Below are 14,937 nucleotides of genomic sequence, written 5' to 3'. Positions count from 1 at the left end.
GGCTCCTTGCTTCCCAAATTCACATTCAGGCTGTAAGTCCCTCAAGGCAATGCAGGAACTATTTGACATTTCCAGTGTTACTTATGAAGCCAGGATCGCTCTCACTCCTATCAGAATACGTGAACGAGGCATTTTGGACAGCTTTTATTGCCAAGCAACAGGCCCCCCGCTAGAAGCATGTGACGGGAGATGACCGGCAGCTTTTACAGAAATACCGTTGCCTGAAGGCAGCTCTGGGAAAAACATATTTTTGTGGTGAGTGGCATTTCTAAATTTTTCTCTTCCTGCCGCGTAGCTGGGGTAACCGGCCCCCTCTGTCCCACACAGGTCTCCACCAGGAGACCCAGTTCTGTGCGCGCTCACAAACAGGCACAGCAACAGCCCCAACTGCAGAACGTGGGAGAGCTCCTACCTTTGAGAAGTCCCAGCTCCTCGGCTAATTCCAGACCCCATTATTTTCCTTTTCTCTCAGTGCCCTGAGTTGTCCCAGCACGACCTCACACCCAGTGCCAAAACGCCCTCCCTCCCTATTCCCTTGTGGCCCATAACTTCACTCCCAAACCCCTGCTGAGCACAGCTTCAGGCATTTCCCTTTCTGTGTTCCCTGGTATTTTTCACTACTTTCCTCCTCCTACCCAACAAAACGTAGAGGATGTATCTGAGGGTGTACTCTCTATTTGAGAAATCAGGAAATTACTTGTAGAAGTCAGACATAAAAGCAAGTTTTTCCTAAAGTTCTTCACTTCAATAACCCTGCCTTGGCAGTGTAACTGTCCCCTGTTTATTTATTGATGCCCCTGCTCTGCCAGCCCCCACAGGCTGCGGGAGAGGATTCGGTGCCCTCTTGTGTTACTCTGCGTACAGCCGAGGGACAGTCCTGCTCCAAACTGCCCTCGTCCCATTTGTAGGCTGTAAAGGAGAAACGAGATTCATGGCAAAATTTAATGTGCTACAGCTCCCCTGAATCGTGATCTCTGTATAACAGAACAAAGAGTTAACTGGAAAGGTTTGGTTTTTTCCCCGTAAAGGAGAGAAAAATGGAGCCAACTTAATGATTTGACCTGGAAGAAGGTCAAATCCTTATCTCCTTGTGAAATCACTACAGATAACTTCTGTAAAACTGCATGAAGAAATACTGGAAATACTGCCAAAAAATAAAAATAAAAAGGACCTTTTCTTCACAAGAATGCAGTAAGGTTTTGTTGGGAAAGATTTGGCGTTGTTTAAGATAAGCTAACCCCAGCCCATTGCGGTTCCACAATGCTGAAACCCAAAGGTAGGTGATGATGTGGGGAAGCTGACAAATCACTAAAAGGTGGGTGTGTACGCTTTGGGTTTTCAAGAAGCAAAGCACAGGAAAAGCTGTAGCTTTTCTAAAATGGCAAGAATCTCTCTCATGGTCTTTTGGTGAGAAAACCCCAGGCGGGTTCGTGTGCCAGAGGAGCACGCGGCACACCGCCCCTCAGGCCCGGCAGCAGCAGTACCTCTTGGACCAGCGGTAGCACATCCTTCCCTGGCCACAGCAGTTCAGGCCCGGTATGCGGTGGCCCCCGGAGCGCTTCATGACCATACCTTCCCTGCAGGGACAGGAGCACAGTCAGGAGGGGTGGCACAGGGGTCAATAGGTTACGGGAGGGCAGGAGAGAATCCCCAGGACCCAGCTGGGGAGCTGCAGCCCCTGCTGTGCGGAGCAGCTTGCTCCCAAGGCTGTTTCCCAAAGTTGTAGCGTTTCCATCAGAGCATTAATACATTTTTATATCCAGATGGTAAAATATTCCCCAGTTATTAGTGAGAAAGGAAAACTATCAGTGTGAAACACTATTTATTTATAAAGCTGTGCTCTTGGTGAACTGTAATTTGGAAAAAAATAGCTCACAACTCACATGCCCTTTGGTCCCAGGTCATGGATGAATGACAGCTGACTTACTCCAATGAACTCCATCTGGGGAAAGAAAAAAAGATTCCTTCATCTTTCGTACTCCAAAATCCACAAACAGTGTGCTTCATCACAGAGCCTTATCGCCAAGAGAGAACACAGGGCAGAGCCCAAGCAGGAGTTACCCTCTGTAACTTAAGCAGCTTCAGGGAGACGAAGAAAATTATTTGCTTGTTGTTTTTTGAATGTGCTTTGGAGAAGGCATTAAAGGCAACCAGGACAAGCAAGATCCCACTTGCCCTAGGGACCCAGTGGTATTTCTGGATGAAAAGAATCGAGTTTGATGCTGTTTGGGGTCTGTGTGAACTTAGCTATCGGCCTGAATCCTCTCCTTCCTCCTGCAAACCACACAGAAAACCACAAAGGGAACATGCACACATCTTGGGGGTGGGAGGCCTATTCCCTTCAAGTCCCATGTCCCACCACCAGGCACCACGGGGGCGTTCACCAGGTTCACCAGCACAACCCCAGATTCGGATTGCCTGTCTGCTCCCGGCTCCTCCTGCCTCAGCAGAGCTTGCAGAGGAACGTAAAGATAAGCAAAGCTGGACAGAAAGCACACCACGATTACATTCAGCTCTAAAAATAGGACACCAGGCGATTTCGGCCGAGCAGGCTTTTCTTGGCAGAGCAGGACATTCCTGTCGGCCTGCCCCTTGTTAGCCCTGGCCCTGCTAAGGGGGGTGGGTCGCCCCCAGGCACCCCACATTTACCGATATCCTCCTCCAATCTGCACGGCGGGGGCCTGCCTGCACCCCTGGGATTTTGTTTAATCCATTACTGTGTAAAATCATCCAAGGGCAGGGCAGGGCGAGGGCAGGAGCTGCTCTCCCCTTTGGCCAGGCGCCAGGCAGCAAGCCCATGGGAACCCTCTAACCGCATTTTTTGGCGACCAGGCCTGCCGGGAGCGAAGCCCAGCACCCGACCCATGGCCCTGACCCCAAGAGGGACGGGAGGTGGCTGCAGGGCAGCTCTGAGCCGTGCCCACCCGTGCCATGCAGCAGCTCAGACACCAACACCTCAGGAAGGGCTCCCCTCCTCTCCCTTCCTCTGCTACCCACCCAATGGTGGCAACCTCAGGGCCCTCGGCCTCAGCACCTGGTTGTGCACAGGAATGACACGGGTGGGCCCACAAGTCCTGGAGGGCTTTGAAAACACTAAGTCTAACAGAGAATATCAGATAATCTGGGATAAAGCCTGTCCTGCAGGCCCAGTCTATCCTGGCTCAGCCTCCCTTCCCTGCACGACCACCGCTGCCCCACGGAAGCAGCAGAAGGACAGAAAATCCCTCTTTCTCCTCATCCTCTGGTGCCCCCGGACCTTCCCATCCTTCCCACCACATCCACACGGGCACGGAGAAGGACCAAGGATCTGCTGTGCTCCTCCAAGCGGCTCAAGGACACCAGGTGATCTCTTCTCAGCAGAGCCAAATTCACACCTCACCCTCTGGTGCTTCAGGCCTGTTTCCAGACGGTGGCTACAAGAAGTCATTCTGTGGCTTCCCCACCAACCTCGCTGTCACCACTCTCCCCACATGTCCTGGGAAAGCACCAGGTGTGACCTGTGCAGGGCTCGTCCCTTTCTGCAGCAACACTCAGGAGAAAGGCAGCGTGTGGAAACACAGCGCATCCCACAGCCTCTTACAAGAGGTCTTAAGCAAAGTTTCAGGCCGGTTCCTTCCCTTGGATCTCATTTCCACTTCTTCAGAAAGCCACTGGCACTCGCCTTGAGACAAATCAGAAAACTGGACACCTCTCTCATACCGGGCACACAGAAACCAAAGCACACAAACATTAAATCCCTTTGAAAACACTGGCGGCGAGCAGAAAGCTGGCAGCAGCCCGAGGAGCACTGAAAGAGCAGCCCTTGCAGGAGCAGAAGAAGAGCCAGGAGGAGAAAGGACTTGCAGAAACAAAAGCACTGCCCCATGAAAAGGGAAGGAAGGTGGGCTGGCGGCACAGAAACCTGCTCTTCAGCCCATGAGACCTTGAAATGGCCATTAGGGGGACACCCTTAGGTGCCACGCTGGGCGAGGAACACCAAGCACCCCCTTCCATGGTCCTCCTGCACAGCCCCCTTCCTCCTGGTGTCCTCTATCCGTGCAGTTACCCGTGCTCCACGGTTATTTCTATGCAGAGCAGTATCAAGCAGGTCAGGCTTGGTTTGAAAAAAAAAAAAATAATCTCATCAGTCACAAGGAAAATTCCTCGGTGCAGTGGAAAATACCTGATGAGATGATTTCTTATGACCGCATCAGCTATTTTTACTGTTAAATTGAGGTGCTCGTAACTGACCGAAGAACCCCGAGGGGAAGGTAGAGCAGCGAGGCGCTCTCACCTCGCACACAGCTCAGTGCCAGCTGCAGCAGGGTATGCGAGGTATGAGGGCCCAAAGAACGCAGCTTCAATGGCATCGCTGCAGTAATACAATAAATAAACAAGTGATCAGCTGCAGAAAGATAGGCTGTGAAAGGTGGAGAGCCAGCTGCAAGGTGCAGCAGCCACAGCGTTCAGCCACCAACGTCAAGCACGTCTGATTTATTTAAGCTAAACTTTCGTGCAAGTGTCTGCTTTTCAGGCAGAATTCAGCAGCTCCAGGCCGTTTTTTTGAAAAATCCCTATGAGCCTGACCCATAGGCCAAAACTCCCCCAGGGTACGGCACATCCTTGGAGAAGCAGTTTATAAAGCAGTGAGGAATGAACCACAAACACAAAATAAAAGAAGCAAGAAGAGAATCAATTAAATTTGTGCATGCTGGATGTAAAAACGTCTCCGAGGAGATGTGATTAACCCAAGCGGGCTCTTTACTTGAGGTACACATCATGCTGCCCACAGCTTGCCATTGCAGCTCCACGTCTGAATTACAAAGAATTTAGGACTTTAAGAAAAGACGAGCTTCCAGGAGTCAAATTGTGCTCCAAGACCAAAACAGTGGCAGCATTTGTCAGCGGCCAGGCAAAAGACTCCTCTGACCACAGGGAGAGCAAAGTGCTCATTTTGTTCTAAGGAGGACAAGCACGGTTCCAAGGAAAATGCCAGAAATCTTCAGTTCAGGGTCGAGGCAGAGAACGGCGGGGTTTGTTCTCTTGGAAAGGAAACATTTTGCTCCCTGAGCTTTCTCCCAGTGCAGGACCCGCTGCTGTTAGCAGCAAAGTTCTCACTGAGCGCTCTGCTGCAGCCAAACCCAACAAAAGCCAACAATAAACGGGGAATTGATGTGCAAAGGGACATCTGGCTCCGGGGTGGGGACAGAAGGGCGATTCAGCACAGGAGAGGGGACGGCCCCGCAGCTGCCCAGGCGAGCACGGCTCATCCTCCCCGCGGCACGCCGCCTCCAGCCCCAGCCGGGGCAGCAGATCCCCCGTGTTTTTACACGAGCAGCCATTCGCAGAAATTCTGCAAAATATCCGTACAAGCGCCGCCTGCCTCATCCGCCAAGACGGCTAAATAGCGTAGAACAACTCTCCCCCGCTCCGCATATGCTGCTGATCCAAATTGCCAAGTTATCCCAACGTTGCCTCGAGAACAAAGGCTGACTATTTGCGGCGTGCGGAGCGAACAGCTCCTGGCTGCTCTGAGCTTAAACCCTGCTGCCTGTCCCCAGAGGAACCCCTCGGGAACCAGCAGCTCCTCTCAGCCCGCAGGCACAGACCTGCCCTGGCTGCACAGAGCACGCGGGATGGTGCTGGGCGAGCTCCTTGCCCCGGGTACCCAACGGTGCTCCGCTCTGCGACAGCAGCCACGCAGTGCTGGGCACAGCTCCCAGCTGCACCAGGTCCTGACACAACTCAAATCCTGCAAAAAAGCTCAAAGAGCAGAATTTCTGCCCAGCAGACACATAGAAATGGGAAGAACTGGTTGCTTCAGGTGTCCTAAATCTCATCTGTATTTCTGTCTTGTTTTACAACCAAGGGTTCTCAGTTTTCACCTCGCTCAGAAATGTCTCAGGCTTTGCTGGTGATGCAAAGGACGAGTGACACAGCCACTGTGCAGCCAAGAAAGGGGAAATAAATGGCCATCCCAGGGCAATGCTACAGCTGCAGCTGACAGGTGAGGACTACTGAAGAAACATTTGAGGACGAGACTTTCAAATGAAGTACTTTTGCTTATAATAGCCCATGAATTGGATCTGATATCTCCCATTTCAGAAAGACGACCATTCTGGGGCCGTAAGCCAGCTGCCATCTCTCTTTGGAAGGCACAAAACACCCGTGGAGGCGCATGAGTATCGCTCAGTACCACAGCATCAGGTCCACTGAAACCACACAGAACAGAAACCAGAGAGAAGCTTGCCCCCAGGGCCACACACACAGCTCAGACTTAAGAAATAACCACCCCTCCAGTTTGGACTTCTATTATTTATTTAAAACTTGAGCTTATCATCTTAAACTCTTCCCAGAATTAAACAGAAACCCTCTATATTTTACACATGCAATCAGCTTTCTGGCCTGAACTGCCTCCTGCCTTCAGGAGGTTTTGCCTGTGCTGTAAGTGACCTCTCAGTCACCTTTTCACTCTTTTCCTCTGGTTTTCATCATATTGCATGCACGTGGCAGAAATCAGCCGAGCCAAAACACTTGCACAATGGCCGTGGAGTGTTTCTGATAAAGCTGCAGGTGTTCTTTCAACCAGCTACATTTGAAAAGAAGGAGAATATTGTGTTGCCATTGAAGGAAACTAATTTCTACTTACTGTTCCGTGGTAGTTCCTGTACATTGGCATTTTCAGGATCTTTGTCAAGTAGTCTTCCAGCTGCTTCTGCAATTCAAACATCGAAGCATTAGGTGGAATGCAGGAATTTTTGAGATAAAAGAATCCAACTGTCTGGCATCAGGAAGCTATCAGGAAATCAGACCCACTTTTCAGCTTGAATAGATAAATAAATGCATTACCGTGTGCTCACTGAAGATCAGGGCTCAGCAGCATAAACAACTTGATTACAGGTTGTTTATTGTTCGCAGACACGGGCTCATACCTTCCACCAGCTGACCTGCTGCTTTGCACAGCAATTTCAGAGGTCAATTTTCTCGACTGAGCCCAAGTTTCAGAGCAATTTTGAACACAAAAACAGTCCCTGGTGTTTCTGGCCCGCAGGGATTAGCTTCATGGGAAAACACAGCCTCGGCTGCAACCGAGAGCACTTATTTAACCAAATGGGATGACGTGGGGGAGAGGAGAAACCATCACAGGAGAGAGACCTCGTGGGAGCTGGACAAAGAAGAGGTTATGCTGCATGGGCCTGGGAAGCCGGGCAGAGTCCTGTGGGGCATGAAACCAACCAGAAGGAAACACCAGTGGGGTTTCCAAGCTTCACAGCACCAGCATCACAGCACGCGACCTTCCCAGGCGTGCCGCAGTGGTGTGCGTGCCCTTGGAGAAAGGGAAAAGCACGATTAAAAATAAAAAATGAAAAAGAAAATCTAGAAAACCTTTTTCTTCCTCTTTTCAACCAGCATTTCTCTCCTAAAACTTCCTGCCCAGCAGCGATGCCAGCACACAAGGAGGGTTATCTGCACCACACAGCCACGAGACAAAACCTCTCGGGGCTGGAGATGGCAGTGGCAGAAAGCCCAGGGGGGAGCCGCCAGCAGGAAGGGGAACGATAAGCACAGGGTGAAGGAACACGTTTCTGCAGGCTCGCCTCTGCAAGCGGTGAAGCTGCAGTGAGGAGGTAGGAAGATATCCACCCTCGTCACAGAGGGGCCCATCTGTTAACATCTGATGGAGTTACACGGAACACGTGTGCCTCGGCTAAAATTACCCATTTCAGCGTCGAGAGCCTGAGCGGCATCTCCTCTTTCAGGGGGGGACGGGACTGAAATCACTCGGATTTTGATGGTGGAGGGGCTGCCTCCATCCATGCAACCCGATTCTATGAGCTGCCTCTTCTATCTTTAAATTGGAGCAGCTGGGAGCAGGGGAACCGGTGCTGTGGGCATCGTGGTGTTCCTCAACTGTGGAGGAGCCTTCACCCATGTTAACCCTGGGAGCATCCTCCTCCTCGTGGCATGGAGGAGGATTTGGGGTCAAAGCTGGGCTTGTCAAGGCCTAAGTTTGTCAAAATAAAGTCTTCAATGGTAATAAAAGTGTTTTTATTGGGCAGTGGGCACTTACCCTGCGGCTGGAGAAGTGCTCCTCGCGCACCGTGCTCTCCGCCGTGTGCGGCAGGCTCGGCATCTGCCTCGGCTCTCCCCGTTTGATGGATTGTCGTCTCACCGTGTGGCTGCAAGGAAGAACAAGCCCCAGTGTTGAGTCCAAGTGCTGCATCTGCACGCACACCACAGTACGCAACCCTTCCCGTGCAAAGCTTTTATTTTTCCCAGGCAACTATCAAAAAAAATGAAGAGATGAGTGGTCAAGAAAGCAAAAAAAGGAAGTGTGGTTTCGCTAAAGGCAGCAGCGTGCTCCAAGTGGCCCACAAATGAAAACCTAACACAGAAAAATCAGAGTTTGATTTTTCAGGGTCCTCTTTTGCCCTGCTTAGTAAAGGGAACCTAAATCCTCTTTTTAGCATGTGGTGTTCCCCCAGCCCACAACCCCTCATAGTTCTCGCTTCCCCTGCCTCCTCTCCCACATTTCCCTGCAGCAGGAGGCTCTTGCTGACCCACACCTCTCCCCACAGCTCTCCTTATACCTCCCTGAGCACCAGGGTTAGCCCATGCAGGGCTGACCACCCCATGCTGGGGGCCCTCCATGCCTGCTGTGTCCATCCCAAGCCAGCAGAAAGCCACATCCTGCCAACACTCTCCACCAGCATTAACATAACCCGTCCTCAATTTCAAGAAAAATTCAGCTCAAAAGCCAACGAGCTGGAGCCCAAGTCATCAAAAGATGCTTGCACCATGAGGTTACGGCTGTTAACCACGAACCTCTGCACTCTCTCCCTCGCAGCAGAGCGAATGGGTCTCATGAAGCCTCACCAATATCCTACTGGGAGAAAGGAAATGGCATTTTCTTTTGCGCTCACCTCCTGGTAGGGATGGGGATGCGCACGAAGGCTTTGTACCGCAGCAGCTCCCTGTGGAACTCCTGGAAGTGCTTGAACTTCCTTTTCACCTGCCATGTGAACTCCCCGTGGGTCAGCTCGATGGTGTACACGTTGGGGCTTGGCACCTGCATGGGCAAATGACACAATGCAGTCCCCCTCCTGCAGCTGCCTGTCTGAAGAGACCTCGTTAAGTTTTAGCTAAGCATCACTGTGTCTCACCACTTGTTAGGTTTTAAAACAGACGGGAAACCTTCCCTCCTGAGCGAGCGCACACAAAAGTTAAGCTACAAACAGCATTTCAGTTCAGCCCCATGGAAATGCCTCATGGAAAAAGACTTTTGGTTAAGTTCTGACCTTCTTCGTGGAGGTGAAGCGCTCCACCTCCAACACGCGCACCCGCACAGGGCATCCCGTCAGGTAGGTCTGCGTGCCCGGCTCCTTGAATCCGCAGGTGTGGTAGATGGCAGAGAAGGGGATGCAGGCTGCAAGGAGCACAGAGCGTTAGCACAGCGCCCCGACGGAGGGCAGCCCACGGCCAGCACCGCGGAGATGCTCCGATACCAAACCCACACAATTGGGAACTCACCAGCACCTTTCGGGTCGTTCAGCACCTCCGAGTCCACCTCCTCCCCCTCGAAGTGGAGCTCCCGGGTGTCCAGGCTCTCGATGATGTTGCTCATGTCTGCGGCGATCCTCTTCAGCGCCGAAGTAGCTGCATGGTTTTCGGGCCTCACGGACATCTCAGAGCGCCACGAGCCGGAGCCACGGGGGGCTGGGGAGGAAGAAGGGGCAGGGCTGTCAGCATCACCCTGATCATGGCACTGCGTCCACCCAAACCCTCCCCGTCCTGTCCACCCGTTGCACACCCCCAGCCCCACAGCCAAAAAGCAAAGGCATCTTTGGGCTACCGACAAATATTTCCTCCAGTGCCACTGACCATGGATACAGACACTTCACTTCTATTTTAAAGCGAAAAATCCATGATATTTCCCGTTCCCACTACAGAAACCTGCAGGGGGTGGTTGGGGGTGACAAGAACTTTCCCATGCTGACTTAAGGCTGAAAGCGAGAAATCTTCAGCACCACCTCCCCTGCGTGTTTCAGCCATCTCTGATAACGATGGCACACAGGGAGAAGCACAAACCACGTTCACGTCTGGCCACATCCCAGGCCCAATTCCCACAACGCTGCGTTTCCAGTTGCACAGAGGGGAAGCTCACTCAGAAAATCACTAAGCGTTTTTGTCAAGTGCTGTCCTCCTGAGATTGAGCTGCTGATACAAACTCCTCGCATTATTCAGATTTCCTCTATCCCTAGGCACCTTACGTGCTTGCCCCTGGCATCTTTGTGGCATCTCGTGCTTTCTGACAGCTTCTTCAGCTCAGGAGGCTCAACAGCCTGCGTGAAGCATGCCCACTAACGCTGGGGCCAGCTTGCAGTGCTTGTGAGTATTTGCAAAGCAGCTTCTTCCTCCTCCTCCTCCTCCTCCTGCAGGCTCTGCAGCCGGCCGTGGAGCTGCAGACCTGGCTGCCGGTCCCTGCACGAGGCCAAGCTCCAGCTCCTGGGCACCCAAGTGACAAAAAGTCCCTTTGGACTTTGCTCTGCTCAGCAATAAATGGCACAGCCTGACAGCGATGCTGAAAATACATGGATGGGACAGAGTGGCAGCGCTTTGCAGAAGCCAGTACGAGGGCAAGGGCACTCGTTTATGCTCAGGAAAGTTCTAGTTGTGTGGAAGAAGCCTGCACACAGGCTCAAACACAGACAGACCGTGCTGCAGGGATTCACCCCACAGGCTGCGGGGCCATGTGTAGCTGTAGGGCGAGGGCAAGTCAGGCAGCGTCTTGCTTCACACCTCTCCCACCTGCACTCACCTTTGGAAATGGAGCATATTTGATATTATTATCACGAAAAGAATTTGCTTTGAGGAAACTTAACGCACGCTCCCGAGGAGGAGAGCATCCCAAGCACTTTGTGGGTGCCGTGCCCACGTGGCCGGGTGCTCCCCCTCCCTCCCCGCTGTGCCAGGCACGGCCGGGCTCCTCTCACCGCATTAATTGACCCACGGAGTTAATGTGTAAACAATTAACCAGCGTGTGAAGTGGCTATTTGCTAAAGACCACAGCAGGGCTGCATAACTTCAGGATTTTTATTATTCCTTTTTTTTTTTTTTTTTTTATTAAGCTGAGGCTGTTTTCGCAGCTGGTCAGATAAGCCCTGGGTTAGAGCAGAGTCCAAGCGCAGTTGGAGCTGAGTCAGCCCCAGCAGCAAGGCTCTCCCGCGGGGATCACAGCCAGGTTACGGGCTCGAGAGGAAAAATGCCACTTGCCTGCAGCCCAGCCTAAAGCCCAGGAGCGGAGGTGGTGGCACAGGGCACCCCTGGGCATGGAGGGCAGCACAGGAAGGGTGCAAAGCTCCGGGTCCTGCAGAGCTGTTCTGGGCTGCAGCAACCAGCGCTGTCCGTCCTGTGCTGCTGATGGGCTGGAGAAACCACATCTAAAATTTGCCAGTCCTGCCAGCTTTGAGGCTGTAATCGTACGAAGGGCAGAGAGGGAACCCAAAGAATAGCAGAAAATTGCAGAAGGGTGGAGAAACAGGATGAGGTGCCCTGGAAACAAGGGCTATGCACGTGTTTGGCTGCTGCTGGCCGGGCTAGAAAACGGGCAGCAGTTTGTTAAGGAAAAAAAAAGAGTAAAAGGAAGCCCAAGGGTGTCAGGGGGTCAGGAACCATCCGTGTGACGCAGCAGCAGAGGGGCATGCCAAGAGGCAGTGCCTGGCAGCCAGCAGGGAGGTACGGTGCCGGGTTAGAGCACTTGACCTGTGCGATGTCGGTGTCAGGATGGGGACTTTACCCAAGAAGGAAAAGACCTTGGAAAAAACACGCCAGCGGGCTGCAAACGTGCAGCAGGCTGCTGCCAGCAGGACAGATGGAGCAGAGGCTGGTACGGAGCAGCTCCGAGGGGAGGCCCTGCAGCATCCCCACGGCCCGAGGCTGCAGCACAAGCTGGGGGAGCGAGGGGGAAAACCCAGAGCAAACAGGGGTAAAGGAAAGCTCTGGGGAGAATGAGCCAACAAGGGAACAACAGGGAGACGGCCCTGGGCTGACGTAGGGCATGGAAATGAGGGAAAAGGACTCGAGCCACACATTTCCTGCCACGAGCCCGGGTGCCATGCGGGCACCCAGAGCCCAGGCTGGATGCCAAGGAAATCCTGCGCACCATGCCCTCAGCAGCTCCTGCCTGGTGGTGAAAGGTTTTCCACGTAAACATTTCCCAATTTCTCGCATTTTAAAGCTAAAATTAGCTCTAATGGTGAAATAGTGCCAGGAGGAGCCAGGCTGGCCGGCAGCCCCAGCACAACCCCAGCGCCGCAGCCCAGCCCCATCCCGCTGGTTCCCTCCCTCCCGTCCCAGTTCCCTGGCAGGTGCCAGGCCCCGGCCTCGGGGTCCCTCCAGCACCAGCCACTGGGCTCACACAGACAAGCCCCGAACAGGAGCTGAGGCACTGCTGGGAAGATCTCCTGGAGCTGCAGAAGGACTCAGCTGGGGATCGGAATCGACAGCAAGCAGCGTGTTTGGGCACGGTCCCAACCCACACCACGTATCTCTGGCTCATTCCTGATAAAACCCCAAATATTTCCAAACACCGCTTCCAAACCAATTCCTCTCGGCAGGCAGAGCCCCTACGTTTACCAGCAGCCCCTCTGCAGGCAGGAGCCAGTCCGCATTTCCCGTTCGATGCCTGCAGCCCAGCCGTCTGCCTGCGAGTTATTGATCTCCGCCGGCCTTCTCCACGAGGGTTTCTGCCAAGTCCCGAGCCTGACAAAGGAACTACAGGGTGACGGAGACCTGCAGGGCTGGCAGCAGGAGGGGGATGTTTGGAGGGCCCATCAGGAGCACGGGCACCTGCATAAATCCCTGCTGCCTGGGCTGAGAGCCCCGAGCTGCCTCCTGCAGCACCCACGGCGCTTGTGCTGGGTGAAAGGCAACAGAAGAGCAGGGGGAGGTCAAGGGCAGTGGTGAGGTAAGGTAGTGGTCATCCCCGGCGTGACTAACCCTCTGCTGCAGTCCCAAACCCCTCTGTGCTGCAGTTTTCCCCACACCCAGGACCAGCCTAAGCGTCCGGCCCTTCCCAAGGACTGGTTTTTATTTGCTTTATTGCACGGCGACATGAAAGAGAGAGGGCAGCGCTCGCAGAGGAGCAGGAGCTGATGAGCTCACGCTGATGCACCACCCCACGTACCCCAACCCCAAACCCGCAGCGAGTTTTGCAACCCCTGGTCTCACCATTGGGGCCACGCTGGGGCTTTCGGTCCCGCTGGGTCAATTTTTGCTGGCGGTGATGGGGACGGGCATCCTGTGCCATGTCCGGGGGCTCCCACCCAGCCCCACCTCAGGCAGTGCCACCTCCGTGGGAAGCCGGCCATGGGATGTGCCCCATCCCATGGGATCTGTCCCTGTCACCCCAAGCCCAGCAGCACAGGGTTGGGGAGAGGGGATCAGTGTGCAGCTCCTTCCCAGGGCGGCCAGGCTGGGAGAAAAGGGGCGAAGATAAAATACCTGCTCCGGAGAGCGGAACCGGGAGGGCAAAGGATGCAGAGCACTGGCTCCTGGCACGAGGACGGGACCAGAACAGCTTTACAAAAATCCTGACACCGAGGCGCTTGCCAGGGCGGCAGCATCACGCAGAGGCCTCTCGGAGTGACAATAAGCAGAGGTGAGGACAGCTGCAGCCAGGCCGCTGAGCATTTCTGCCGCTCCGATATATATAGCCGGGCACGCCACGCGCATGCAGGACATACTCGCATTACCTAAACGTTTACATCCCCGCGGCTGACGTCCCATACAGCCCTCACGGCTATTCTGGTTGCCTCCTTGCCCAGCAACCACCACCTGCCAGAGCGCGTTTCCACGGGGAATTTCGGGGGCTCGGAGCCGGCCCCCCAACCCCGGGCAGGCTCGGGTCACTGCTGATAAATGCGAGCACGCAGAGCCCTTCGCACAGCTCCTCTGCGACGAGCCAAACCCGGGCAGAACGCAGCAGTCTGAGCTTGGGGCTTGGTGCAGTGAAAATTGCACACACAAGTACACAAAGGTGCTTGTTTGGGGAGTTTTTGGGTTTTTTTGACCCTTCCAGTGGCTTGCCCAAAGGAACGAGAGGTTTCCACGGGCAGCACAACACAAGGTACCCCCAGCAGCCGCACAGCTCGTGGGGCATTTTGGAGCAAAGTTTTTGAAGAAGCTGTAGGCACCACGACTGTCATATCCGACAGCAAGCTGAGGCCCCCAGCCTCGGTGACTTTCATTCATTACCCCTGAAGCTACAGAGCTCAGCAGCCTCAGCTCTCACCCAGCACCACGTGCCCAGACACCCCATGAGGCCAGGTGCTGGGGAGGCAGTGATGGAGGCACTCCTGCTCCTGGTTTGCATTTCCCAAGCAGCTGCTTGCCAAAAGCCACAGCCAGCCTCGAGCACCGGCACAGGGGAAACATCAGCGCTCGGCCTCCCTTCCCCAGCCGCACGTCTCCTCCCGTGCATCAACAGCTCCATGTGCAGGCCTGGGCTCACGCTAACGCCTCCCAAGAACGGCATTTCCCCTCGCCCTGGACAGCTAAAACAAATATTTGAGAACTTGGGAGTTCACAAGAAGAAGAAGGTTGGCAGGGAAATCCCGGAGGGAGCCGTAGGAGACAGCGAGCTGAGCCCCGAGGGCAGGGGCAGCAGCCGGACTTTGCAGGGGGCTTCACAAAGCCACCCATCCCTGGGAGACGTCCAGACCCCACACAGGGTGGTACCAGCACGCAGGACACAGGGAACTCGATGTACTTTTGGGCCAGGACCTGTTGAACCAAGATCAGAAACAGGCGAATTCCACAGATTTTAAGGAACAATCTTTTGTTCCTTAAAAGAAGCAACTCGCAGAAACAGAACAGCAGGAGCAGAGCAGCTCTCCTCTGTTTCTTGCTTAAATACAACTAAACATCTGCAAATTTATGCAAAGCAGCTCATTTACA

The 14,937-nt window shown here is 53.8% G+C and overlaps 1 protein-coding gene across 8 annotated transcripts in view; it reads right to left on the bottom strand.

The window, feature by feature from the left end:
* Positions 1-14,937, bottom strand: part of PLD1 (phospholipase D1) — a 58,326-nt gene that overhangs the window by 28,184 nt on the left and 15,205 nt on the right. For 5 of the 8 annotated variants that reach the window (XM_084529978.1, XM_084529979.1, XM_084529980.1 and 2 more), the window contains 7 exons: positions 9,511-9,696; positions 9,279-9,406; positions 8,904-9,049; positions 8,051-8,159; positions 6,629-6,694; positions 1,884-1,942; positions 1,485-1,577 (listed from right to left, as the gene is read on the bottom strand). In XM_084529978.1, the coding sequence (XP_084386104.1) occupies positions 1,485-1,577; positions 1,884-1,942; positions 6,629-6,694; positions 8,051-8,159; positions 8,904-9,049; positions 9,279-9,406; positions 9,511-9,664 (755 nt within the window). In that variant the 5' untranslated portion in view covers positions 9,665-9,696. Of the gene's footprint in view, positions 1-1,484; positions 1,578-1,883; positions 1,943-6,628; positions 6,695-8,050; positions 8,160-8,903; positions 9,050-9,278; positions 9,407-9,510; positions 9,697-10,068; positions 10,475-14,937 lie in introns of those variants that run through there. The other 3 variants (XM_084529981.1, XM_084529984.1, XM_084529983.1) reach the window with 2 other exon arrangements.

This window comes from Aythya ferina (assembly GCF_964211825.1).
Source record: "Aythya ferina genome assembly, chromosome: 9".
Lineage (NCBI taxonomy): Eukaryota > Metazoa > Chordata > Aves > Anseriformes > Anatidae > Aythya > Aythya ferina.
This window is presented reverse-complemented; position numbering and strand designations above follow the sequence as displayed.